Source organism: Taudactylus pleione, unplaced genomic scaffold, assembly GCF_031769625.1.
Source record: "Taudactylus pleione unplaced genomic scaffold, aTauple2 ptg000454l, whole genome shotgun sequence".
Classification (NCBI taxonomy): domain Eukaryota; kingdom Metazoa; phylum Chordata; class Amphibia; order Anura; family Myobatrachidae; genus Taudactylus; species Taudactylus pleione.
The window spans coordinates 8,630,833-8,657,255 of record NW_028284856.1 but is presented as its reverse complement, the minus strand read 5'-3'; the positions used below and the strand labels follow the sequence as shown (position 1 = coordinate 8,657,255).

The following is a 26,423-nucleotide window of genomic DNA, read 5'->3' as shown; positions in this document are numbered from 1 at the left end:
CATTGAACTTGAGGTTCTTGTGGACCCATTATTGAAATTTCAGCGTGAGTGCAGTCTGCCTGAAGTGTTTGGGCACCCAGAACGCTGGTGTTGTATTGAGTGTCTATATATATATATATTTATATATATATATATATACATATATATATATATATATATATATATATATATATATATAACAAGAGATATGGTAAGAACTTACCTTTGTTATCTCTGTTTCTACGAAGTGCATAGGGTCCACAGGGTTGACCTTGGGGTATAGCTGGATCTGGATCCATGGGCACCACGCAGTTAAAGCTTTAGCTGCTCCCAGGATGCACTTGGGTCCGTCCTCCTCTATACCCCGCCCCCGGCCACAGCACCTCAGTTGGTAAGCAGCCAAGGCCGGAGGAGGAGACTAAACAGAGAGAAGGAAGACTGGAACACACAAGAAACCATACTCACAGAAATGGGAGACGGAAAACCGGTGACCAGCCACACAGCCCATTTGAAGCCAGGTGAGTCTGGGCGGGCGCCCTGTGGACCCTATGGACTTCGTAGAAACAGAGATAACAAAGGTAAGTTCTTACCATATCTCTTGTTTTCTACTTCAGGGTCCATAGGGGGTCCACAGGGTTGACCTTGGGGATGTCCCAAAGCAGTACAACTAAGGGCGGGGACGCTCCTGTGCTGAAAGGAGTACCCGGCGCCCAAAGGATGCATCCTGAGAAGCAAAGGTGTCAAACGCATAGAACCTCAAAAACGTTTGAATTGAAGACCAAGTGGCCGCCTTACACAGCTGAACAGCAGAAGCGCCACGTCTAGCAGCCCAAGAGGGACCCACAGAACGAGTGGAATGAGCCTTAACAGAGGCTGGCACAGGTAAGCCCTCCTGTGCATACGCCTCACAAATAACGGAACGAAGCCAACGGGCTAACGTTTGTTTGTTGGCAGGCCAACCCCTCTTGTGAAAACCAAAGAGGATAAACAAGGAATCAGACTTCCTAACCGAAGCCGTCCGGTCTACATAAATTCTAAGCGCCCGGACCACATCTAAGGAAGTCTCACCAGCTGAAAGATCAGGGGACTGAAAAGCTGGCACAACAAGTTCCTGATTAATATGGAACTTCGAAACCACTTTGGGCAAAAACTCAGGACGAGTGCGGAGCACCGCTCTGTCCTGGTGAAAAATCAGGAAAGGAGGGCGACAGGAAAGCGCCCCCAATTCAGACACCCTCCTGGCCGAAGCAATTGCCAGGAGAAAAACAGTCTTAAATGTCAGCCACTTGAGCTCCACCGCCTCAAGAGGCTCAAACGGAGGACCCTGCAGGACCCGTAGCACCACCGCCAAGTCCCAAGGAGCCACAGGAGGCACAAAGGGAGGCTGGATCCTGAGAACACCTTGGAAAAAGGTGTGAACGTCTGGTAGTATTGCAATCCGCCGTTGAAACCACACGGACAAGGCGGACACATGAACCTTCAGAGATGCAAGGCGTAAGCCGAGATCCAATCCTGACTGAAGAAATTCCAAGATCCTAGAAACTCGGAACACCTGAGGATCATAACGTCTGGACTCACACCACTGAAAGTAAGTGTGCCACACTCTGATAAATCCGTGCTGAAGCAGGCTTGCGTGCCCTGAGCATGGTACCAATAACCGAACTGGAGAAGCCCCGAGACCTCAAGACGGCTGTCTCAAGAGCCACGCCGTCAAAGACAGCCGACCCAGATCCGGATAAAGGCAGGGCCCCTGAGACAACAGGTCCCGACGCTGAGGAAGAGGGTACGGAGCGTCGATGGAGAGGCTCCTGAGATCGGAGTACCAAGGACGTCTGGGCCACGCCGGAGCTACCAGCACGAGCATGCCGCCGTCCTGCTTGAATTTCCGCAGAACCCGAGGAAGCAGGGATATCGGAGGAAACAGATACGCCAGGTGAAACGTCCATTTCACCGACAGCGCGTCCACCAGACTTGCACCTGCGTCTCTTGTCCTTGACCCGTAAACGGGCAACTTGTGATTGTGACGGGAGGCCATCAAGTCCTGCTCCGGCAGTCCCCACCTGTCCACGAGTAGCTGAAACACCTCTGGGTGAAGCGACCATTCCCCGGGATGCACGTCGTGACGGCTGAGGAAGTCCGCCTCCCAATTGAGGACTCCGGGGATGAAGACCGCCGAGATCGCTGGAATGTGACCCTCCGCCCAAGTCAGGATACGAGACACCTCCGACATCGCTGCCTGACTGCGAGTTCCGCCTTGGTGATTGATATACGCCACCGTGGTGGCGTTGTCGGACTGCACCTGTACCGCCCTCCGTGAAGAGCGGGGCCGGACGACTGCAGGGCCCTGAATACTGCCCGCAGTTCCAGGATGTTGATGGGGAGAAGTGCTTCTTCCGCTGACCAACGACCCTGAAGCGACAAAGAGCCGGTCACTGCCCCCCAACCCCGGAGACTGGCATCCGTCGTGAGCAGGACCCAGTCCGGGATCCAAAATGGGCGCCCCTCGACCAGATGAGCTGTCTGAAGCCACCAAGCTAAAGATAGCCGAACGTCCGGAGACAACACCAGCACCTGAGAGCGGATCCGGTGAGGTAACCCGTTCCATTCTGATAGAATCAGCCCCTGCAGGGGCCGGGAATGGAACTGGGCAAATTCCACCATGTCGAATGTCGACACCATGGACCCCAGAACTCTCATAGCCGAATGGACCGACAGGCGGCAACGGCTCAGGCAACTGCGTATCCGCAGCTGTAGGGAGGCGACCTTCTCCGGAGTCAGGAAGATCCTTTGCTGACGCGAATCCAGCAGGGCTCCCAAATGAACCATCCGCTGTGATGGAATCAGGGAGGACTTTTTCCAATTTATCAACCACCCGTGTGCTTGCAGGCAAGCGATCGTCAGGTGGAGATGTTGAAGCAGTACCTCCGGGGAGCTCGCCAGCAACAGGAGGTCGTCCAGGTACGGCAGCAGCCGTACATTCTGGTTCCGAAGATGTGCGGCCATGACCGCCATAATCTTCGTGAACACCCTCGGTGCCGTGGAGAGACCAAAGGGTAGCGCCCGGAACTGATAGTGGTGTTGAAGGATAGCGAACCTCAGATACCGCTGGTGTGAAGATGCTATCGGAACATGGAGGTAGGCGTCCTGGATGTCCAGGGACACCATGTAATCCCCCGGTTCCATCGCCAGAATGATGGAACGTAACGTTTCCATCCTGAACTTGGGAACTCTGAGGAATTTGTTCAGAGACTTCAAGTTGAGGATAGGGCGATGAGAACCATTGGGTTTCTGCACCAGAAACAGAGACGAATAATACCCCGTCCCTCGTTGTGATAGAGGAACGGGAACAATGACCCCTGCTTTCAGCAAGGACTCTATAGCCTCCTGAACCTGTAACGCCTTGGTCTTGTCCTGAGAAGGACTTGTGCAGAAAAACTGGTGGGGTGGTCTGTGCCGAAAAGACAGGGCGTACCCCTGGGAGACCACTTCTCGAACCCAGGCATCCGTGGTGGTATTGTGCCAGCACTGGGCAAATAGAAGAAGTCGGCCTCCCACTCTGAGGTCCCCCAGAGGGAGGCCCGTCCCATCAGGCCGCAGGTTTATCTTCCTGCTTGGAAGAAGGGCGCCGAGCACTCCAGGCTTGCTTCTTGGGTTTAGAGGCCGTCTTACTCGCAGACTGTCTCGGGAAGGACTGACCTTTCGCCTTACCCTGAACCCGAAAGGAACGAAAAGCCGAACTCCGAACCTTAGCAGGCAGTGCCGCGGAAGGGAGGAAGGCCGACTTGGATTTAGCCAGGGTGTCCACTATTTTGTCCAAGTCCGGACCAAATAGTATTTCCCCATTGAAAGGTAAGGCCTCCAGACCTTTCTTTTGAATCAGAGTCCGCTCTCCAGGACCGCAACCATAAGGATCGGCGGGCAGACACCGCTGCAGCCGATACCCGCGAGGTCAGCAGACTAGCATCTAAAGAAGCTTCTCCAATGTAAGAAGCAGCGTCCCTCATTTGTCCCAACAACGCCCGCTGGACATCCGGAGCATCGTCCGGGAAGGTATCTTCCAATGCATTGGCCCACCCCTCAATGGCCTTGGCCACCCAGGAGATGGCCATGGACGGTCGGGCCACCGCCCCGGAGAGGGAGTAAATAGACTTTAAGCAAGTCTCAACTTTCCTGTCCGTGGGATCCTTCAGTGAGGATATCGACGGTAATGGTAAGGTGGCGCCCCGAGTTAAACGGGTGACATGGGAATCCACCGCCGGTGGAGTTTCCCATTTTTTACAATGTGCCTCAGGGAAGGGGTAATTAGAAGCCAACCGCTTCTGAGGAAGGAATCTCTTACTGGGCGCCTGCCAAGCTACCGCCATATGATCCGTCAACTGATCCGACAGGGGAAACACCGCAGAAGCCACCTTAGTTTTTTTGAAACTAGGAAACTTCGACTTAGGAACCGGTGCCTCATCCTCTATAAGAAGAATAGCTTGCACCGCCCTAACTAGTGCTCGCACATTAATGGACGACTTGGTATCCATTTCCTGGACCGAGGCGTCCGAGTCAGTGTCATCAGGGACCTCCCCATCATCTGAGGAACCCTCTGAGTCCGATACCTGAGCAGCCCGTGTCATGAGTGGGCGTTTTGAAATCCTAGAAGGCATGTCAGTCTGCAACATTGACTGAAAAGCCGAGGAAGCGGCCGCCAAATTTTGCACGGAGTTGGAGAGCACATCCACCCAGGGTGGAGGAGTCACCATAGGGGCCTGAAAAGGTACCACAGGCTGCTGCGGCACAGGGGAAGCCTGCATATACATAGGCAACCCCGCATAGGGACCCACCGACTGAGACCCAGGAGGACTCCGCAATAACTGCGGGACACACGGGGAATGGGGGATGGTCGGCTGGGACAACGACCTAGTAGGGAGAGCAGTCGGGACCGACAGACGGTCCGCAATAGACACCAGCACTTGAGAAAACATCGCCCACGGTGGTTCCTGCGCCAGAGAAGGTCTGGATGGGCCAGGAGCCACCTGGCATCGACTACACAGGCCATCCTGTGACAAATCCTCCCTATCTACTCCTGCAGAACAGCGTCCGCAGGAGGCCAACACCGGAGCCACTGAACGCTCAACCTCCTCGTCTGACATGACAGAATATATTATATATCTGGCACCAGGGTAGAAGTAAAACGCACTCACCGGTGTGCTGAACAACAGCCCACAATATGGCACTGAGTAGCACACAACTGTATGTGACGGACCTCACAAATACGTGATCTATATAAGTGAGGTCAGTAGAAACGCCCCTCCCCCACACACCTGTAGGGCTTGTAGGAGAAGTAAACGGATAGGTATAAGCTGACAGTAAGTAGAAAATAAGCACAGACAGGCAGCACTAGCAAAAGTCACATACCATGCAGGAAGATATACTCACTGCACCTTTCCACTACAATCAACCTGCCCAGATTCAGTGTCTGGGAGGGCTATAGTGCTGTGTACGCTGTCCTTAATCAGGGGAGAGGTACACAGGGGGACCGGTCCGCGTGCTCCCTGAAGATCTGCGCTGCCACTGTGAGAAAATGGCCGCTGGAGACCTCAGAGGAGGAGTGGCCGAGTAGCTGCAGCTCAGCGACGCCAGACTCCGTGCTGAAAGGCGCGCTGAGCTGAGGGGAGGAGCCGCTGACAGGGAAGGCTTCCTCCCCTGGCTAGCATATTAACCCCAGGGCTTGCCGGCATCCCGCTTGCCATATATCCCTGGTGGTCTAGTGGTCCCACGGGTTATTCCTCCTCAGAGGGGGAGCCCGCCGCCACCGCTAGCGGCCCCCGGTCTGTCCCCTAGGACCGGGGGCAAAGGACTGCATCTGCAGGCAAAACCCGCGAGCCGCCGCTAATCGGCGACTCGCGGCTTACCTTGTCCCCGGCGACTCCGGCAGCAGTCCAGGGAGGGACCCAGAGTCCGGCTAGTACGGACTCTGGCCTCCCGCCGCGATCCCCAGTGCAGTACTGGCGTCGCGGCACCAGCGGGGAAGGAGAGCGGCAGCGTGGGCGTCTGCATAGACAGCCAGTCGCTGCCACACTAGAGCCTCTGTTTTAAAATAAAAATCTAACAGGCTCTTTTTTTTTTTTTTTTTTTTCAAAAAATAGAAAGCTTTTGGGGGCTGCTCCTGCGCAGGTGACCCGACTCCGGCCGGGCACCAACTCAAACTGAGGTGCTGTGGCCGGGGGCGGGGTATAGAGGAGGACGGACCCAAGTGCATCCTGGGAGCAGCTAAAGCTTTAACTGCGTGGTGCCCATGGATCCAGATCCAGCTATACCCCAAGGTCAACCCTGTGGACCCCCTATGGACCCTGAAGTAGAAATAAATATATATATATATATATATATATATATATATATATAGCATCCTGCCCGATTTCAAAAGGACTGAATGCGCACTGCCCTTTTGGCGGCACCACGCTGGCGTGTACCATCCCAACCCGTGTGTGAAGAATAGTGGTGTAGCGATCACCGCTGGTGGATAGATGCGCACGGGATCTATTCAGAGCCAGGAGAGCTTTGGGGCAGCCCTGCATGTCTGTAAGTACCAGGCATGCCCCCAAGCACCCCACCCACCCCCCATTTCTAGTCCTTTTAGTCTCCTTGCTAAGGCCGTGATCGCATTTTGAGCAGGGAATTATAAATATATTAAAAAAAATTATGTACCTGCATTGTTTGTGTGTTTTTCCTGTTTTATCTAACCTTAACACCATGTAAAAATGGTGTCAGCTTTTGGAGATTAGTTTGGAGAAGAGAGTTTCTCTTCTCCATAAGTAGCATAGAAACATAGAATATGACGACAGATAAGAGCCACTTGGCCCATCTAGTCTGCCCCATTTTTAAACATTGTTACCTCAACGCTTATTGATCCCTACTTCTTCTGAAGGATATCCTTATGTTTATCCCATGCAGGTTTAAATTGCTCTATTGTCTTAGCCTCTACCACCTCTGATGGGAGGCTATCCCACTTGTCCACTACCCTTTCTGTGAAGTAATTTTTCCTCAAATTTCCCCTGAACTTACCACCCTCCAGTTTCAGAACATATCCTCTTGTTCTAATACTTCTCTTTCTTTGAAGAATGTCTCCTTCCTTTACCTTGTTAAAATCCTTTATATATTTTAACGTTTCTATCATAGCATAACTGATCGCTCCCCAATTAAACCTTTTGGGGCTATATCACTAAGAGAAGGTTTTTATGTGTACTAAATAGAGCCTTTAAGCTTGCAAACCACATCATGGGTCTTCTGGTTTATGCAAGTTGTACACCAACATAATTTGTACCACTGTAATGAAATGCAGTTTAAATTAATTACACTCCCCTCATTCTTGGAGGCTGGCATACAGAATGGCTGGCTTATAACCCGCACCCTAAAGACCTTATACGAATATATTGTATATACACTACCGTTCAAAAGTTTGGGGTAGCTTAGAAATATTCATTATTTTTTTAAAGAAAAGCACCATTTTTTTCAATGAAGATAACATTAATCAGAAATACACGCTATACATTGTTAACGTGGTAAATGACTATATCAGCTACAAACGTCTGGTTTTTAAAGGAATATCTACATAGGTATATATAGGCCCATTCCAGCAACCATCACTCCAGTGTTCTAATGATGCATTGTGTTTGCCAAGCGCGTTAGAACACTAATGGATGATTAGAAAACCCTTGTGCAAATATGTTAGGACAACTGAGAACAGGGTTGCTTGTTAGAGAAGCTATAAAACTGGCCTTCCTTTGAGCTAGTTGAGTATCTGGAGAATCACCTTTGTGGGTTCGATTATACTCTCCAAATGGCCAGAAAAAGAGAACTTTCATGTGAAACTCGACAGTCTATTCTTGATCTAGAAGGCTATTCCATGCGAGAAATTGCCAAGCAACTGAACATTTCCTACAACTGTGTGTACTACTCCCTTCAGAGAACAGCACAAACAGCCTCTAACCAGAGTAGAAAAAGAAGTGGGACAACTGTGCAAGAAGACGAGTACATTAGAGTCTCTAGTTTGAGGAAAAAGATGCCTTACAAGTCCTCAACTGGCAGCTTCATTAAATGGTAGCCGCAAAACGCCAGTGTCAACGTCTACAGTGATGAGGCGACTCCGGGATGCTGGCCTTCTAGGCAGATTGGCAAAGAAAAAGCCATTATCTGAGACTGGCCAATAAAAGGAAAATATTAATATAGGCAAAAGAACACAGACATTGGACAGAGGAATATTGGAAAAACAAGAGATATGGTAAGAACTTACCTTTGTCATCTCGGTTGCTACGAAGTCCACAGGGTTGACCTTGGGGGTATAGCTGGATCTGGATCCACGGGCACCACGCAGTTAAAGCTTTTGCTGCTAATAGGATGCACTTGGGTCCATCCTCCTCTATATCTTGCCCCGAGCCACAGGCACCTCAGTTTTAGTTGGTGCCCGGCCAAAGTCGGGTCACCCTTGCGCAGTGGGGCTGCAGGAGCAGCCCCTAAGCTGATTCTTTAAAGAAGAGTTTTTTTTTTTTTTTTTCTTTATTCTTCAGAGCGGCAGCATCAGACTGTCCTTCCGGACGTCCACGCTGCCGCACCTACACCCAGTACAGATCTGGGGATCAGGGCGGGACCCCAGAGTCTGTACTAGCCGGGCTCTGGGGAATCCCTACGACTGCTCCTGGAAGCGCCGGTGAACAAGTAAGCCGGCGGGCCGCCGCGCGTTGGCTGCCTCCGGTCTCTGGGGACAGACCGGAGGCGCTAGCAGCGGGCTCCCCCTCACAGAGGCATACCCCGCATGACCGCTAGACCACCAGGGTGACAGGCTGGCAGCGGGAACGGCAACCCTGGGGTTAATTGCTAGCCAGGGGAGGCAGCCTTCCCTGTCTAGCAGCTCCTCCCCTCAGCTCAGCACGCCTTTTCTCAAGTGTACTGGCGTCGCTGAGCTGCTCTCCTGGTGGCAACTCCCTCTCCGAGGTCTCCGGCGGCCATTTTCTAACTGGCAGCAGCGCAGACCTCCCAGGCGGCGTGTGGTCCGGTCTCTCTCCCCTGCTAAAGGACAGTGTACACAGTACTATAGCCCTCCCAGACACTAGAATCTGGGCGGTTGATTGTAGTGAAAGGTGCAGCGAGTATTGACTTTTCTGCATGGTATGTGACTTTTGTTAGTGCTGCCTGTCTGTGCTAATTTTTCTACTTACTGTCAGCTGATACCTATCCCTTTCCTTCTCCTACGGCCCGCAGGTGTGTGGGGGGAAGGGCGATTTCTGTGGACCTCACATTTATATATATATCGCGTATTTGTGAGGTCAGTCACATACAGTTGGGTGTTTACCATATTGTGGCCTGTTGTGTTGCATACTTGTGAGTGCACAGGTGTTAAACACCATACTTCTCTATTGTGCGAGATATATATACACGTCTGATGAGGAAATTGAGCGCTCCGTGGCTCCGGTGTTGCTCTCCTGCAGACGCTGTTCTGCGGGAGTGGAGAGGGAGGATTTATGTCAGGATGGTCTGTGCGGGCGGTGTCAGCTATTGCCTGGTCCCTCAACCCAGTATGTCGCAGGACCCTCCATGGGCAATGTTTTCACAAGTGCTGGTGTCTATTGCGGACCGTCTAGCGGTTCCGACTGCTGTCCCTACCAGGGCGTTGCCCCAGCCGCCCATCCCCCGGGGGTATTCCGCAGTTATTGCAGTCTCCCCCGGGGTCTCTCACTGTTGGTCAGTATATGGGATTGCCTATATATGTTCAGTCTACCCCAGTGACGCAGCAGTCTGACGCCATCTGTCAAGCATGGTGGAGGTAATGCAGTGTTCTCCCCAGGCTGTTTTCTGCAGGCGCATCTCCCGAAAGAAACAGCCGACCCCCCCTGCCCTCTGAAGTGACCGGAGGCTAAAGAAGCCTCCGATCGTTTCAGAGGCAAGTGTTCACAGTGGTGCACTGCGCGGGTGACATCAAGACGTCACCTGCGACGTGAGGAGCCTACCTACGCGCCTGCTGGATCTACTTAGATCCAGTCAGAGCGAGGCAACGGGAGTGGGAGCACGAGCGGGCAGCAAGTAAAGGTAAGTTCTGGGCTGGGACCAGGACCAGTCTGGGGGCCCTGCCTAATGGGCACTATTTAAGCCTGGGGGCACTGCATAAGGGACACTATTTAAACCTGGGGGCACTGTATAAGGGATCAGTCTGGGGCCACTTCATAAGGGCAAAGCTAAACTACAGGGGGCAATGCATAAAGGGGAAAACTACAGGGGGCACTGTATAAAGGGCACATATACAAGGGGCACTGCATAATGGGCACTTTTGACTGAGTGCCAGTGGGGGAGCAGCCTGTCGGGCTGGATTGGTAAGGGAGATAACCCTTTTCCCGGCGCGCACATACCGTATATACTCTAGTATAAGTTGACCCGAATATAAGCCGAGGTACCGAATTTTACCACAAAAAAACTGGGAAAACTTATTGACTCGAATATAAGCCTAGGATGGGAAATGCAGCAGCTACTGGTAGTAGTATAACCCTTAGTTTTGCTGGGTATAGTAGGGCACACAATTTTTTTTGTTCCAAGGAGGAATTTGCAAACAAAACTGAATTCCCTTTTGTGAGTGATCGCCACCGAGAAATCCTGGAAGATTAGAACATTAAAGTCGCGGATTTGAAGGGAATTAGTTTTGCGGTATGCCCTCAAGATATTTTCCTTGTCACGGAAATCTAAAAATCTGGCTACCACCTGTCTAGGGGCACCATTTTTTGAGTTACGTTCTGGACCAATATGATGGAAACGTTCAATTGCTACAGTACCCACATTTGTAGGAACCTTTAGTACATTGATGAGATCAACGCTGAGGAGATCATTGAGGTCAGAGCCTTTAATGGATTCAGGAATACCTAAAAATCTTAAAGTTGTTGCGTCTATTGCGGTTTTCCTGATCATCCAGTTTATCGGTTAATTCCTCAATTGCCTTAGATTTTAAATCTACCATATTTTGTAGGGTAAGTAAGGCATCCTCGTTGTCGCTAGTGCATTGTTCGAGGTCAGTTATCCTTTAGTGTTAGCTGAATGGTGTCAAGTTTTTTTTATACATGGACGTCTGGATATTATCCAGTTTTTTGTCCATCTGGTGGAAGATCGTCGCGTCTTCTTGGGAAGCATCTGATTTGGGGGAAGAGGGGTTACCATGTGTTAAAGGAGATTGAGAGTCATTTGATGATTACATGTTGTGACCCAGAGACGTTTTATATTGGCGAGATTTATTTCCACCTTTAGAGGGGTATTCAATATGGGAGCGAAAAGTCCATGCTGGACTTTTTGCTCCACATTGGAGATTTTCCAGGTATAAAGTATCGTACGCGCGCCCGCTTTATCCCCGTATTCAATATAAAAGCTACGAATATGGGAACCTGCGAAGTGGGATCTGCGAAAAAACACGAAATTTTCCTGGAATAAATTGTAAGATCCCTCTAAAACTGTAAAAACATGGGGGATCACTATGGGTACCCCCGTTTTAGCCTGCAAATGAAAGTCGGGGATTTAAATAGCAGCTGCAGGTGTTTTTTTCCCGACATTGAAGAAGTCTTGCAGAAGAGCACTTAGGTTATTTTTTTCGTTTTTTTTAGTGGTCCCATCAAATTTGGGGTACATGAAAATGGGTACTAGCATATTATGTCCCTAAAGTAATTTTTAAAAAATTCTGCAAAAATGCACCTGCCGCTAATAGCCTATTCTAGAAAACACCTGCCGCATACTTGCAAAAATAGCCCTGAACCTATTTCCCTATTTTTAAACACTTTTTCCACATTTTTTTTTTTCACCCCAAATTTAAAATACTTTTTTTGGGGTGTCCCTATTTTTTTTTTTTAAACTTTTTTTGACACAGTTTATTTAAAAATTACATTCCCAGGGATGCAGGCTATTTTTTTTTAAGCCTGCACCCCTAAACCCCAATTCTGCACTTTTTTCGCCACCTATTCAGTGGTGAAAAGTTATCCCCGTTATTTTTCAAAGACTTTTCGAACCTGCGAAAAGTCTTTGAAATTGAATACGGTGTAAAACCAAAACCAGCGAAAATGACGTCATCGGTGCGAAATTATCGCAAGAAATGACTTTTCGCTGCATATTGAATACCCCTGTTAGTGTGTTTAGCCATTCTCTGGGGTAACGGTTTAGCCTGTTTTAGAAATATTTCCATACCATGCAAGAGTAATGAGTATGAAAATAGTTGTACTTAGACAAGTCTATAATCAAAAGTCCCTCCTAGGCGATGTGGTTACATTAAGTCAAGATGTTTGAATGTATTATTTACATAACTTACATTGAGTATATGTAAAGATAGATATCACAGTGTCTTGGAGTGAAGTAACATATGATAGTGTCGCCTATACTTTGATCCGAGATCTAGGGTAGAAGGGAAAGTATGTTCGCCTTTAGATCTAATGTGCTCACACCCTGGTTTGGCAGACAAGTCTTATATTGCATGTTAACATTCGCTATGACCAAGGTACAGACAAGTAAATCTGAAAAATATATAGTTATTTCACCAATGCCACCAGGTGGTGCTGTTGTATAGGTTTTACACTGTGAATATTGGCAAACAGTGTTATTGAGAACAATGAAATGCAGTGATAAGAAAGTATGTTATATGTTAGAATAAATCTAACCTAAGGCACATATATATCAGAAACAAGACATTTGCATAAGTATCACAATGAGAAAGTAAAAAATAAAAAATTCTAGAAATGGGATGGGTGGGGTTAAATTGCATATATCAGTATACTGGATTAGGAGGGGGAAGAATGGCAGCATATGTATAGCAGATACCACATTAGGAGTATATGAGATCTGCTGTCACCTGGAGGGAAGCCCACTGTCACCCTGCTGTATTGTTGATGGCAAGAGTTCCTTATAGGAAGGGGGGAGCCGTGTCAGTTCAGAAGACTTTGCCGCAAGGGCTGCCCAGCTATCTGCGTGTCACGCTTTCACCACTTAGATCAAGACGACCAAGCCGGCAGCAAAACGGCGATTGTGCAGTTCCACAGAGAGCAGCTCCGACACAGCAGGTTCTGCAGCTACCGGAGAATCCACAGGGACAACAGCCAGCTCAGGGAGTGTACAGCAGCTCCAGCCATGGACAGCAGACCCGGAACCCTCACCTTGATGTCGCCCAGCAGCTGTGTCTTGGACCAGGAAGCAGGCTGTAGAGGTAAATGAGGGGGGGGGGGGGGGGGGGGGAGAACTCTGTGCAGTGTTGGATACTTGAAGGCACCGCGAGTCCCCCAGCATGCACAGCCCAGGATAACAATAAACGCCGGCCGGTATCCGCCTCCACAAGCTCCTCTAGGGAGCACAGTAAAACAGCAGGTGGATGGGGTCAGCGATCACGGCAGCCTCGCTCTCAGATACCAATGTGTTCACGCTGAGCCAGGACACGAAGGGGGTCAGTGGAGCAGTCGGACGCAGCCCGTCCCCGCGCTAACACCGTATCTCACTAGCAGTGTGCCCCGCAGATGTTCCAATACAGGGTCAAGTTCCCGGCACAGGCTTTGCAGCTTCCGAAGCGAGCAGAGTCCCTGGCCGCGCGTTCTCCAGGAATCTTCAGCGCCTCGAGGGACGCCACTCATCAGGCTCCAGCGCACCTGCGATTCTCACTCCAGGTAAGAGGAGGGGTTCTCCAAAGAGCCTCCTTGCCTGAACAGACGACAGCAGTTGGGGGGTGGGAGAATATATAGGAGCTTAGATGATTAAGGATCAGCGGTAAGATCCTAACAGTTCAGATGTGCGGCTACACGGGAATTTCTTCACCGCGCCATGAGCCCAAACAGCAAGGCCAGACTCCGGTAGAAAGGGTGGTCCATTCAGCTCTTAAGTGGTAGCATCTGGAAGCTCTCACTCTTGTGTATCATGTATGATGGGTGACAGGTAGAGAAAACTCACTCCAGTCACCGATGGATAGATTATGTAGAGCTGAGACGAAGAAGGTATTAAAATGCGGCCATCACGATGCTCCGCCCACCGGAAGTCCAGGATCCTTGTTTACTTCACCACAAGCCGGTAACATTACCTAACTAGCTGGAATTAGAATACCCACAGGACTTTGTTGTTATGTACACAAGAAATGCCTTTATCCAGTGCCAAGGTCTCTTAAGAGTATTAGAAGCCCTTTTTTTGCATCCATTATGATTTTTATGTTTATTATGATTTATTTTGTCATGACTTTCCTGTGATCATTCATTTTGTGATTTGATATTAAATAAATTTTTATATTTGATAACACTGTCTTTTAGCGCTGCATGTTGGTTGATGTATTTGTATAAGGAGACTTACTATCGTCTATTTTAGCAGCAGCTGGGACAAACACATAGCAGTGCCCTATTAACCATTTATAGTTATTTTCCATATTTTCAAATCTGACCGCCAACAATACAAAAAGAATCTTAAACCCTTGACATAAAAGCTCAGGTGAAGAGGAATACCAATGGCATTCCTTTTAAGTGGATTATATATCAGAATGGGATTAAAATACTCATACAGATCCTACAGGTATCCAGAGGAATATTTAGCAGCTAGGCTACCAAGAAAGGTCAGTAGGTTACAAGAAGCGCTTGCAGCTAACATCTTAGAACACCACTCTGTGCGTCCCTTGCTAGCACTCCGATTCCTTTTATTAAAAAAAAGGCTAGAGTAGACCTCACTGAAAGAAAAAAAAAAAAGAAGAAGGGGGAGATGACACCCATCAATAGGCCTCAAGCACATTTGGCACAACTAGGAGACTGCAGCCGTTTCAATGTAATTTCACTTCTAACCTGGAAGTGAAATGCCAACTAAAAATTAGCAAAACCGTGACAGATTTACAAAGCAGATTTCATTTAAAATAAACATTATTGTGTTTCTGTCTGTGAGCAGCTAGTACCATTACACTTCATACCATCTGGACTTATCTACATATTCACTGAAATATGTATTGTATTTAACACTGCTCTGTAACAGTTATGACAGCGTGTAATTCTACATTACACCCAAGAGTAGGTAACCGGACGTTATTTCCTAAAGGGAAACCACTCCCAGATATAGCTGTTACAAGAACAGTGTAACAGTTAGAAATGCTGAAATTAAATAAAGCACTTTATTCTTTACATGAATGGGGTTCTACAGCCGCAAGCTGCAGAGAGGAACGGTTGATTACATTAAGTGGGGTTATGCCACTAGAGTATGAGGGGGGCTATATTTTGGCATAGGCAGACTAGAGTAGACCTGGTGGGCAGATAAAAATAAACCTATTTGGGAAATATAATCAAGGGACTTCTTGCATCTGAACACTTGTGGCAGCAGTTCCCATTTCCAGTAATAATTAAAGCTACTGTTGTACTTCCAACTGTGAAGGAATACTTTGCACTGGCAAGTTTGTAGCAAAAAATAAAAAAAGGCGCGCTTGCTTGCACCATAGCTATCCTAGATTCAGAAAACAGGGCATTCCAACATCTAGGACTGTTGTGCTATCCGATGTTCAACACGAGAAGGACGAGAAACTGCTACATTTCTCCATTGAGCAGAAAGAAAATTTAATTACTTTTTTGAACACTACCTGCCATGCTATAGACAGGAGATACATTGGGGAAAAGGAGAGGCTTCATTATATACTAATTGTAAATGTTTTACCTGTTTCTACCTACCTAGATAGTTAATCCATTTTAAGGGCTACTATGGAGCATTGAAGGAAAGACAAGTATAAAATTGAAGTTATAAGACACTTACTTCTTCGTTATCTCATCAAACTCTGACCGATACTTTCCCAACTCTATCTGCAGCCTGGCTCTGTCTTTTGCAGTTTCATCTAGAACTTTTCGAGTATCAGCAAGCTCGGTCTCATACAGGACCTTGATCCCACTAACCTGAAATAAAAAAAAATAAAATAAAAAAAGACAAAAAATATAAAAAAATTTAAATATAATCACATCAGAGAAACGTAATTGCAAAGTTGAATTGCTGCTGCTCACTATAGGTATATATATGCTATGCAGTAGACTAAGAGCAGGGCTTATAGAAATACAGCTCAGGGTCATGTATAAAGATGCTGTACTGCATCATCATAGTTGAAAGAGTAGACCTTAGTGACTTTGAAAAAAAAAAAAGTGTAAAATGAATCCAGTACAACTTTGCCACTGTTACATGAGCAAGCGTATAAAGCAATGTCAGCATTGAGGTCTGAGGTAAAACATTACCAACAAAGGGACTGAAGCACAGACTACAATTATGCGCGATGCACTCATGCGTGCGGGTCATCGTGACAACAACAGTGCTTGACTGTAGCCTAAATTCACAGCCTCATAGGGCTGCGTACAAAATTGAGCGAATTCAGCTTAAAAGAGGGCTGTGAAGTGTGCAAGATGCAGTGCCGTTGGCGACGTTTCAACGCCGTGGCAAGAGCAAAATGCATCCAATTCGCACTCCTCGCGGCTAATTGGATTGCCCCTCTGGACTGTGGCATTTGCCCATTTGAAGTGTAAGGTAAATAGACAGGCATCACTGGTCAACCAAATGCAAATTTCAGCCTGTGTCATGAACAGTCAGTATAAAAGTGGAATCCGTGATGGAATAGGCAGAGGAGCACCATGTGCCCTTGGGAATAGTTCCACACACTGGCTCCCTGGAATGTGAGTGTGGTGTCCGATAGGCGCTCAATAGCACTAGGTGAATTGGTGGAATACTGATCCTTGCAGTAACAGCACAGGTAACAAATCAATTTCTGATGCGTTTCTCTGTCTACTGATGGCAGTTTCCTCAAGGTCCTTCGTTGGCCATTCCATCACTGATTCCACAGTTATACAGTATGTAAGTGAAGGCTTCATTCTACTGTTATTATACAGTTGGATTGTGTTTCTATACTTATATAGCTTTATCCATGGTGCGGATATCTGACTGCTATTAATCCATTGGTGGATTCACCAACACTTTCTGCTTATGTGACTTTATTACCTCATGTTCATTTGACAGTACGTACAAGTCTGTCAATTAAATGCGATGTTGAGGTGCAACCAGAAATGACTAAACTAGAGCCACAACGATTTTTGGGCTTAACGGGTGCGCTAACAGCATCGCTCCTGGCATTTAAGGCAGAGAATGCAGTTTATTGCGACTAAACCCCTGGGAGTTGAGTGCACTCATTCCCAGCGCTATTCACAGTGATCGCAAAGTACGCACTACTGGCAGTGAAGGACCTCGGTTTTAAAAAAAACGAGCAGGTTCTGCAGAACGCGCTGTGTGCGCGCTGCAGTAGCCGGCCCAATAACATACTCAAGTGTCTCCCAACTCCTAACCAATCACCACGGTTGCAGCATCTACTCATCCAATCGAGACCTCCATCCTTCCTTCCCTGCCCACCATCGTGCCTCTCCGCTAGCCATCAGGCATCCTGCTTGGCTGCAGCATTGTCGGTGGTGCTGGGCCCCTCCAGCAGTCTGCGCTCCATCCTTAACTCCTTCAGCCAGCTCTTGCACACAGGAGGCGCCCGCGACAGGAAGGAGCTGGAGACGGACAAGAGTGCCCCAGCCAGGGACTTCCAGTAGGAGGAAGGAGGTAACCACTACCCAAACTTACCTCCTCCCTACCCCCAGTACTGCCCCAGCTGCTATACTGGAAACTAGATACCACCTTAGGTAGGAAACCAAGGCGAGTGCGAAGCATTGCCCTATCCCTATGAAAAATCAGTAAGGGAGGTCCACCTGAGAGCCCTCAAATCTGACACCCTTCTGGCAGAAGCAAAGGCCAGAAGAAACAGTCTTAGCTGTAAGCCATTTTAAATCCACTGAGCTCAGTGGTTCAAAAGGCAGTCCTTGGAGAGCCCTCAGGACCACAGCCAAATCCCAAGGAGCCACTGGTGGAACAAAGGGAGGCTGAATATGAAGTACACCTTGCATAGAGGTGCGGACACCAGGAAGGGTAGCAATCCTACGCTGAAACCACACTGACAAGGCAGAAACCTGCACCTTCAGGGAAGCAAGGCAAAGCCCGTGATCTAAGCCCGCCTGTAGGAAAGACAAAACCCTGGATATCCTAAACACCTGAGGATCATAGCCTCTAGGTCGACACCATTCAAAGAAAGTATGCCATACTCGGTGGTAAATTCTTGCAGAAGCAGGCTTCTGAGCTCTGAGCATGGTGTTAACTACAGAGCTAGAAAAACCCCTGGACCATAAGAGGGTTGTTTCAATAGCCACGCCGTCAAAGACAGACGACCCAAGTCTGGGACTTGGGGGTCTGCCCGGCACTTATGGACATGCTGGGCTGCCCCCAAGCTCTCCCTTCTCTGTGAATAGATGCCGGACGCATGCACCCTGGCATCTATTCACTGGCGGTGATCGCTACATCGCAGTTTTCCTCACCCGTGGGTGGGGACAGCACCAGCAGGCTGTTTTAGCGGGGCGCCACCAAAAGGGGCAAGGTGTATTCTGCCCTTTTGAAATCGGGCAGGGCGTGGCGCCCTGCTAAAACAGCATAGTAGGAACATTACTTCAATATCATACCGCTAGTGTATATTTAGTACTCTATCACCTGTACGTTTTTTTTTATCCTCATTTACCATTCCTACGTTGCCATACACTGTCAGATAATTAGTCTGTGTCTGATGGTAAGTTTATCAGCTTTCAGATCTGAGCACTAATTATTACATCTGTCTGACATGCTGAAAGATTTCTCATGCTTGACAGAATGATATTTAGTGCTCGGCCATGGCCATACACACTGCAATTATCTGCGCGATCAGCCTATAATTGCAGTGTATGGCCGCCTTTAGTTTTTAACTTTGTTGATGTGCTTCAGAAACACTAAAATGGCTCAAAACAGTAATAAACCAATGCACTGAGCGATTAGAACAAAAAAAAAATAATCTGTAAATATGTATAGCCCCATTAATTTAATATTTACAGCCTTTTGTATGCACAGAAAAGGAGTAAGAAGAACATCCTAAATACAGAATCTTAATACCAGTGGTTGCATAACTTTGCATTTCTATTTTTAATTACATATTCAGTGTTCTCCCCAGGCTTTTTTTTTGCGGGTGCACCACCTGGCACTTTGGGAGCCTGGAAGTGGGGACAATATCATGGAGCTGTAAAAAGGACCAGATCCTACAGACTTTGCAGCTTTTTCATAATCAGACGACTGGGCGTCTAATAGGAGGAGAATTAATAAATAATATGTTATTTCAAGTTTAAATCATTATACGGTTAGGGTTTAAGACATTTTATTATTGCGAAGGCCCCCATCCAGCTACTTCTTGATGCCACCCGGCTGGAAAAATATTCTGGGGAGAACACTGCATATTTATATCAGACATACATACTCCATAAGATACAGATTTCTCTCACAAGTAGCTCCTTTTATAGAGAACTTCACCTTAATTTTGGTTTGGAGCAGCTTTGAACTCAGTTACTCAGGGAAGTTACCATCCAATTTGCTCCCCATGCAGCTTTTGGTTAATTAGTGGATTAGTGTGTTGTCAGAGTATAGGTGCCCATCCACTTAGACATGAAATCGACTGCACGATTACGACATTGTAATCGTGCAGTCTGTCAGTCTGTGATGAGTCTGCACGGTACGAGCAGTCGTTCAGTGTAGGCACATCAATCATCTGCAAACATGCTCAAACTGACATTATCATCTGGTTGTCCAGCATGTTTTCCCAATGATAGATGTCTAAACAACCAGCGGGAGCTCGCATCACTGGTTGTTATAGATACATTTTTCTTATCGATTTATGAACGATTGAGCGATTACCTCTTAGTCAAACAGCTAAACTAGGATAGTGCTAAGAAATGTAACTGTCCTTTTATATTTCACCAGATGGCAGATGTGCAACGAGTGAATGTATGATATCTGCACAAACCACTGACATTTATGAGTTGTCTTTAGCTTAGTTTAACTAATACTTCCACAGGAGAAATTCAATTGTTTTCTCAAGCCCACAGCTCCTGCCTAAGCCGATAGGCCATATTCAATTCTTGTGCCAATGGGTGCAGATGCCATGGGCGCACATTAACTTATTGTGACCAAATGCACCAGTATTACCCACGTAAAGCAGCTAAACCCATGCAAACTACTGGGTGCGATGAGTTTGGACATTCTAAAGTACAAATGTGGGCATATATCTGCTCGACAGCTCAGGATTGTGCAGGGAAAAACAATGGGCGCTTGCGGCGCAACAATTAAATATCATGACACGAGTTGTGGGCATGAAAAACTATTGAATTCCCCCATACATGTTTATCAGTAACTAGACAAGGTGTTCTATTCACTTGACCACAAGTCTTCATTTTGACCTAACGTGTAGACAAGGACAGCTAACAGAATGATCCAAAAGGCAATTAAAAAAAAATAGTCGATAGGTAGGTGTGTGTGTGTGTGTGTGTGTGTGTGTGTGTGTGTGTGTGTGTGTGTAAAACATTCAACTGTGAAATAGTTTACTTTACAACTGTAATGCATAGCTGTAAATAGCCATTTGCTGGGTGACTGATATATTTTAAGCTATTTGAACAGTTGCTTTGTACAACAAATCAAACAACTGTGTAACATACACAAGGTATTAATGTCACAAATGAGTCTCATCATAGATCACAGCGCCTGGTTTCCTGATAAATTAGAAAGTCAAGTCAGGCAAACCCTGGTAATCTTTATTATTTGGAGCTACCCTCTGCACTGCCAAGTAATACCAATGCAGTTAGTGGCACACACTAGAGTTCTACAGAAGTTACTACAACATGTAAAAAGGACCAGTCACCTAACACCAAGAGTAACCATTTGTCCTTTAGACCAACAGTAAGGCTGGGTAAACATTTAATGATGTGTACCCAGGCGACCTGTCGTGCAAACCTTACACACTTGCCGATGTCGGAAGAGACATCGCAGTGGCCGGGGCCATGCTGCACGAGCGCGCGTCGTCAGACAGTCTGTACACACTGGATCAGGCGACATATCGTCTAGTGTGTACCCAGCCTAAGAAGAATGCAGACTTGAATTTTACTAGAAATCAGTGACATTATTGAAGCACTTGACTAATGTTATTGAAGGCTGTGGATATTACAGGGATGATATGTGGGTGTGAAGTTTTACAAATATTAAGACATCACAAACAAATGTGAAACATGGAACCTGCTGGAATGAACAACACTAGAAAAATATTAGTCATTTTGGGATAAATCAGAGGTAATGAAGCAGCTAGTGGTATCTGCAGCAAGAAGGCACAGTGATTAGCATTGCTATTTACAGCACTGGGGTCATGGGTTAGACTCCATCTACGGCCCTATATGTCTACAGTTTATAAGTTCTGCCTCTGTTTACATGGGTTTTCTCCTAGTGCTACAGTTTCTTCAAATATTCCAAAGACAGGACAATTGGCTTCTGACAAAAATTAGTGTGGCAGGGAATAAAGAATGAAAGAGGACTTAAAAAGCTTAGTTTTCTCATAATCGTCCAATGTATAAACAGTTTAAATGCGCTGGGCACCAAACAATACCCCATAAATTAGGTATAAAAAAAAATGCAAGTATATAGTCACCAACTACAAAGCATATAACACATCTCCTCTGTAAAACAAAGACAAGAAGTTAGAGCAAGAATCCTCTATTGTATAAAACAATGTATGTATGTATGTACTGTAGCTTAGAGCTAGTTACACAACTTATGTCAGGCACAGCAACTGCATTCTATCACATTCCTGTTATAAACCTTAACAAGAGAATGTGATTTTTTTTAATATATAACCAGATGCATAGTGCCCCGTACAGTCTGTGGTACACTGTGCAGCCTGTAGTCATATCGACCACCCACACTATATATAACAGTGTTCTCCCCCAGGCTGTTTTTTGCGAGCGCAATCGCCCGGCAGAAACAGCCTGCTGCCTGGCAATTTTCCCCGCCGACCCCCGCTGTCCCCCACTGTGGAACGTTGGCCTCTGAAGTGACCGGAGGCTAAAGAAGCCTCCAATCGCTTCAGAGGCCAGCATTCCACAGTGATGCACTGCGCGGGTGACGTCATGACGTCACCCGCGACGTGATGAGCCTGCCCCGCGCGCCTGCTGGATCTAGTTAGATCCAGTCAGCGCGAGGCAGCAGGAGCGGCAGCAGCCAGCAAGTAAAGGTAAGTGCTGGGGCCGGGATCAGTCTGGGGGCACTATTTAAGTCTGGGGGCATTACATAAGAAGCTAGCCTGGGGGCACTGCATCAGGGACACTATTAAACCTGGGGGCACTGCATAAGGGGCCAGCCTGACTGCACTGCATAAGGGGCAGTATTAAACCTGGGGGCACTACATAAGGGGCCACTACATAAGGGGCCAACCTGGGGGCACTACATAAGGGATACTATTAAACCTGGGGGCACTGCATAAGGGGCCAGCCTGTGGGCACTGCATAAGGGACAGTATTAAACCTGGGGGCACTACATAAGGGACCAGTCTGGGAGCACTACATAAGGGACCAGTCTGGGGGCACTACATAAGGGACCAGTCTGGGGGCACTACATAAGGGACCAGTCTGGGGGCACTACATACAGGCACTACTTTAGCCAGGGGGCAATGCATAAGGGCAAAGTTAAACTACAGGGGGCAATGCATAACAGGGAAAAACTACAGGGGGCACTGTATAATGGGCACTTTTGTCTGAGAGCCAGTGGGGAAGCAGCCTGAGACCTGTCGGGCTGGATTGGTAAGGGAGATACCCCTTTTCCCGTGCGCGTATAATTGCGAAGGCCCCCACCCGGCAACTTTTGGATGCCACCCGGCTGGAAAAAAATTCTGGGGAGAACACTGTATAACCACCATATGCATAGTGCCTCGTACAGTCTGTGGTACACTGTGCAGACTGTAGTCATATCACCCACACTATAAACAAATACTGGACGCATAGTACCGCATTCTGTCTGTGGTACATTATGCAGCTTGTTGTACATTGTGCAGTCTGTAGTCATAGTGAGCATCCACACTATATGTAAACACCAAATGCATAGTGCCTCGTACAGTCTGTGGCACATTGTTCAGCTTGTAGTACATTTTGTAGTCCTTAAAAAGAATGTGTTTGTGTGTTGGGTGGTATTATTAATAACTGCCCAAGACACATTTATTAAAACGTCTATAGGGGAAGGTCAGAGGTGTTGTCCATGGCAACCAATAAGATTCTACCTATATCGGTAGGCAACTTGTGGCACATTGGGTGCTGTGGAACTACAAATTCCAGCATTCCCTGACAGTTTTAGCATGCCAAAACAACAAAACAGTGGCCGTAGCATGCTGGATGTGTAGTTTCACAGCATCCGGAGTCCCACACACAGTCTATCCCAATTCTATAAAATAGCTAGAATCTGTGCTATGTGCAACTCTTCCACTTGTCCTGTGAAGATTTAATAAATGCCCCCATATTTCATTCGTGCCACTAAATTCAGCCAATAAAATAGTGTTGAGCATTAGGACGTGCAGAAAACTAAGTTTGCAAGCTGTTGTGTTAACTTTTGCTTTCTATAATTAGATATTCACTAAAATATGTACCAATGGTTATCAAACTCACATGCAACAAGTGTATAAGGCTGTTATATAGTGACACTTCTTATTCTTTGTAAGTGCACTGGAACAAATGAGCTACTTGGAAACAAATGAACTATGGAAGGATTAATTTTGAGCAAGTGGGGAGCTGATTGTATCCCCCCAGAATGAGGTGTTGGCATAGTCCAGAAGTTGGCAACCAGTTGCACCACATTCCCTCTCGTCATAATTGTTTAATTTGACTTATAATGCTTGTTCATAAGGCTTACTGATCAGTTATTACAGATAGGCGTCTTATTGATTAAATGTATTAATTTAACTTGCGACTGTGATTAAGAGTAATGTGCAGTCTCTGACGGTTAGAGGGCTGGACCCTGAAATGTGGGGGTAGATGTATGACTAGTGTTCACTCTAGGTCTGGCTGCAGGCAGGGTGCCGGACCTAGAGCAAGGGCCATTCTGGGTGTGCCCGAAAAGGGGTCGTGTCTTTATGACGTGTCCCCTTTTTGTCACTCTTGGGTGCGTGTCCGGCACTTAGACATGCCGGGCACCGCCCAAGCACCGTAGTCACTGAATGGATGCCAGGCGGTCACCGGCGGCGACCGCTGCTCTGCCGTTTCCCCACCCATGGGACACTGCGGCCCACGGGGTGGACAGAACACGCAGGCTTAAACAGCCTAGCGGGAACGCTATATGACCCTGCTTTATGGGTATAACTGGTAACTGCGCACGTTATGTGCAGCAGCTACAGTTTCTTCCCCATGTATGAATGTGTGCCCCCTGCATTATTTGTGCTCCAATCTTTAACGTGGTGTGCCGATGTGCAGGTAAATGTATGAACGGACAGTGGCACTGACTGTTCCGAAATGTACCTTAAATGATTTTGCCAGCTCCAACTGGTGATGCAGCAGTCTCCTCACTGCTCCGCCCGAGTTAGCTGTGGTTGTTTTGTCTTTTGATAATAAAGTTTAGAAAAATAAAAAGCCACGGGTGCGGCTGGGTAATAAAAGACAGCGCATGCGCGTTCACACACATCTGTTGACAACTGACAGCCAGAAGAGGGAGAACGCAATTCGCACTCTCCCTTATCGGCAAAACAAATGTTAAAACATGCGGGTGGTGATTCGCCTCGATAATGGGCGAAGCAGCTCCAGACAGTCACTCCCTTCATACATCTCCCACTGTACCTGGTTGCCTATCACTGGTGTGTAATATATTTGACAGCTAGGCGGACAGTATACACTACAGGGGTACTGATGCTGTTATTTCATGCCTCTGGTAAAATGGAGAGCTCCTTAAAAGTGGTATCACGGACCAATTACTGTTTAACCTAAGTACAACTGTGTGCATGTTTTATTTATCTTTATTAAGCTCCTAGGCTGGGAGTGTTTTCAGCACTTTTTACATTTGTTTTTAAGTAGAGATTTTCAGCCATTCACACGTACTGTATATGCTTCCCCCCCCTCTCCTTATATACTTGGGTGTATGTTGGTTACAATGGATCGCTGTGATGGAGCAGGTTGCGATGACAGGTGCATCTTATGCCCCACCCAAAACTTCACGCACACAGGGAATAAGTTACAGTAGCGGATCACCCCCCAGTTATCCTATGTGATATGTATGCACACACTGCTATGTAACCATGCAGACAGAGGCTGCTGGGGGGTACTACTACTACCATATGCCTCAAAAATTAACAGAGGAGCATGTTACAGACATGAACTGTATGGTGCACACAGAAGTGCGGTACAGTAACACTGTATACAAATGGCGTTACTATAGCGGGGGCACAGAGGAAAGCAGGGACAATGCACAGCTCTCATACAAAGGGCCATAGCGGAATAGACGCCAGGGGCTCCCAGTTAGATAACATTATACTACACAAAGTCGCTATGTGTCTTTCCCTGCAAGCTTCGGTTGCAACCAGCCGGTCACCCCCAGTACACAGCTAATGGCTGAGCTGCTGACCTGTGTCACAGTCTGACACCCCTCCGCTGGCAGTGTGACACAAAGACGCCGGCTGCATCACACCCCCTCCCTCCGCCATGTGCTGCCTCCCAGCAGGGCTATACTCCGTGCTACCCCCCAAAGCAGAAGAGAGCCCCCTCTCCGGACACGTCTAGCCCCCCATGCGCTGCCCGCAGACGTGCAGGGAGCTCCCGGTGCCCGCAGCACTCACCTCCCGAGTTGTGACCTCCTCCTTCTCGGAGATCTTCACCATCAGCCGGTCATTCTCCAACTCCAGGGAGCGCACCCGGTCAATGTACACCGCCAGGCGGTCATTGAGGTGCCGCAGCTCTTCCTTCTCCTGCAGGCGGGTGATCCGAGTCGGAGAGAGCGGCGTGGACGCTCCCCGAGCCGGGGACGCAGCAGAGCGGCTTGGAGTGGAGGCTGCCATGCTGCAATTCTGGGTTCCCGCCAAACGTTGAGTCAATAACTATCACACAGCGATCGCCACTCGGCTCCTTTCTCCTCAGGCAACGGTCACTTTTCATTCAATGGCGGGAGCGATCGGTGCCAACCAAACGCATTAGCAGATGTGTTTGACGTAATTTGGGTCGTACGAAGCCGGTGCGGACATGTTTTGTGGGGTAATCTAGGTGCTTGACTGAACGTAGTGTGCCCTATTCCAAAATGGCGCTGTAACTTGCCTTGTTAGGGGTTTACTGAAGGAACGCATGCGCCAGCCCTGTAAATCTCGGCACTGGGTCTGTGTGCGGCCATTTTACGCCCTCCAGCTAGCAGCCCCGCCTGAGTGCCCTATGTGACTGCTGTCATTCATTATTACCTGCTTACACATATACATTGTGCCACCAGCAGTCCTCTCTGTCACCCGGCCATTTGTTTCCTTCAGACCCTCTGCAAGCTGCTTTGCTGCTTTCCAGTGTTTGCCGCTTGTACTATTAGATGCAGTCTATATT

The 26,423-nt window shown here is 47.7% G+C and overlaps 1 protein-coding gene across 1 annotated transcript in view; it reads right to left on the bottom strand.

Moving 5' to 3' along the window:
• The window catches only part of LOC148505413 (lamin-B2.L-like), a 78,442-nt gene extending 52,378 nt beyond the window's left edge, over positions 1-26,064 (bottom strand). Inside the window, exons 1-2 of the mRNA XM_088448363.1 lie at positions 25,682-26,064; positions 15,730-15,866 (exon numbers count right to left, since the gene is read on the bottom strand). Coding sequence (XP_088304489.1) covers positions 15,730-15,866; positions 25,682-25,900 — 356 coding nt within the window. The 5' untranslated portion in view covers positions 25,901-26,064. The remainder of the gene's footprint in view (positions 1-15,729; positions 15,867-25,681) is intronic.
• Positions 26,065-26,423: the final 359 nt, after the last annotated feature.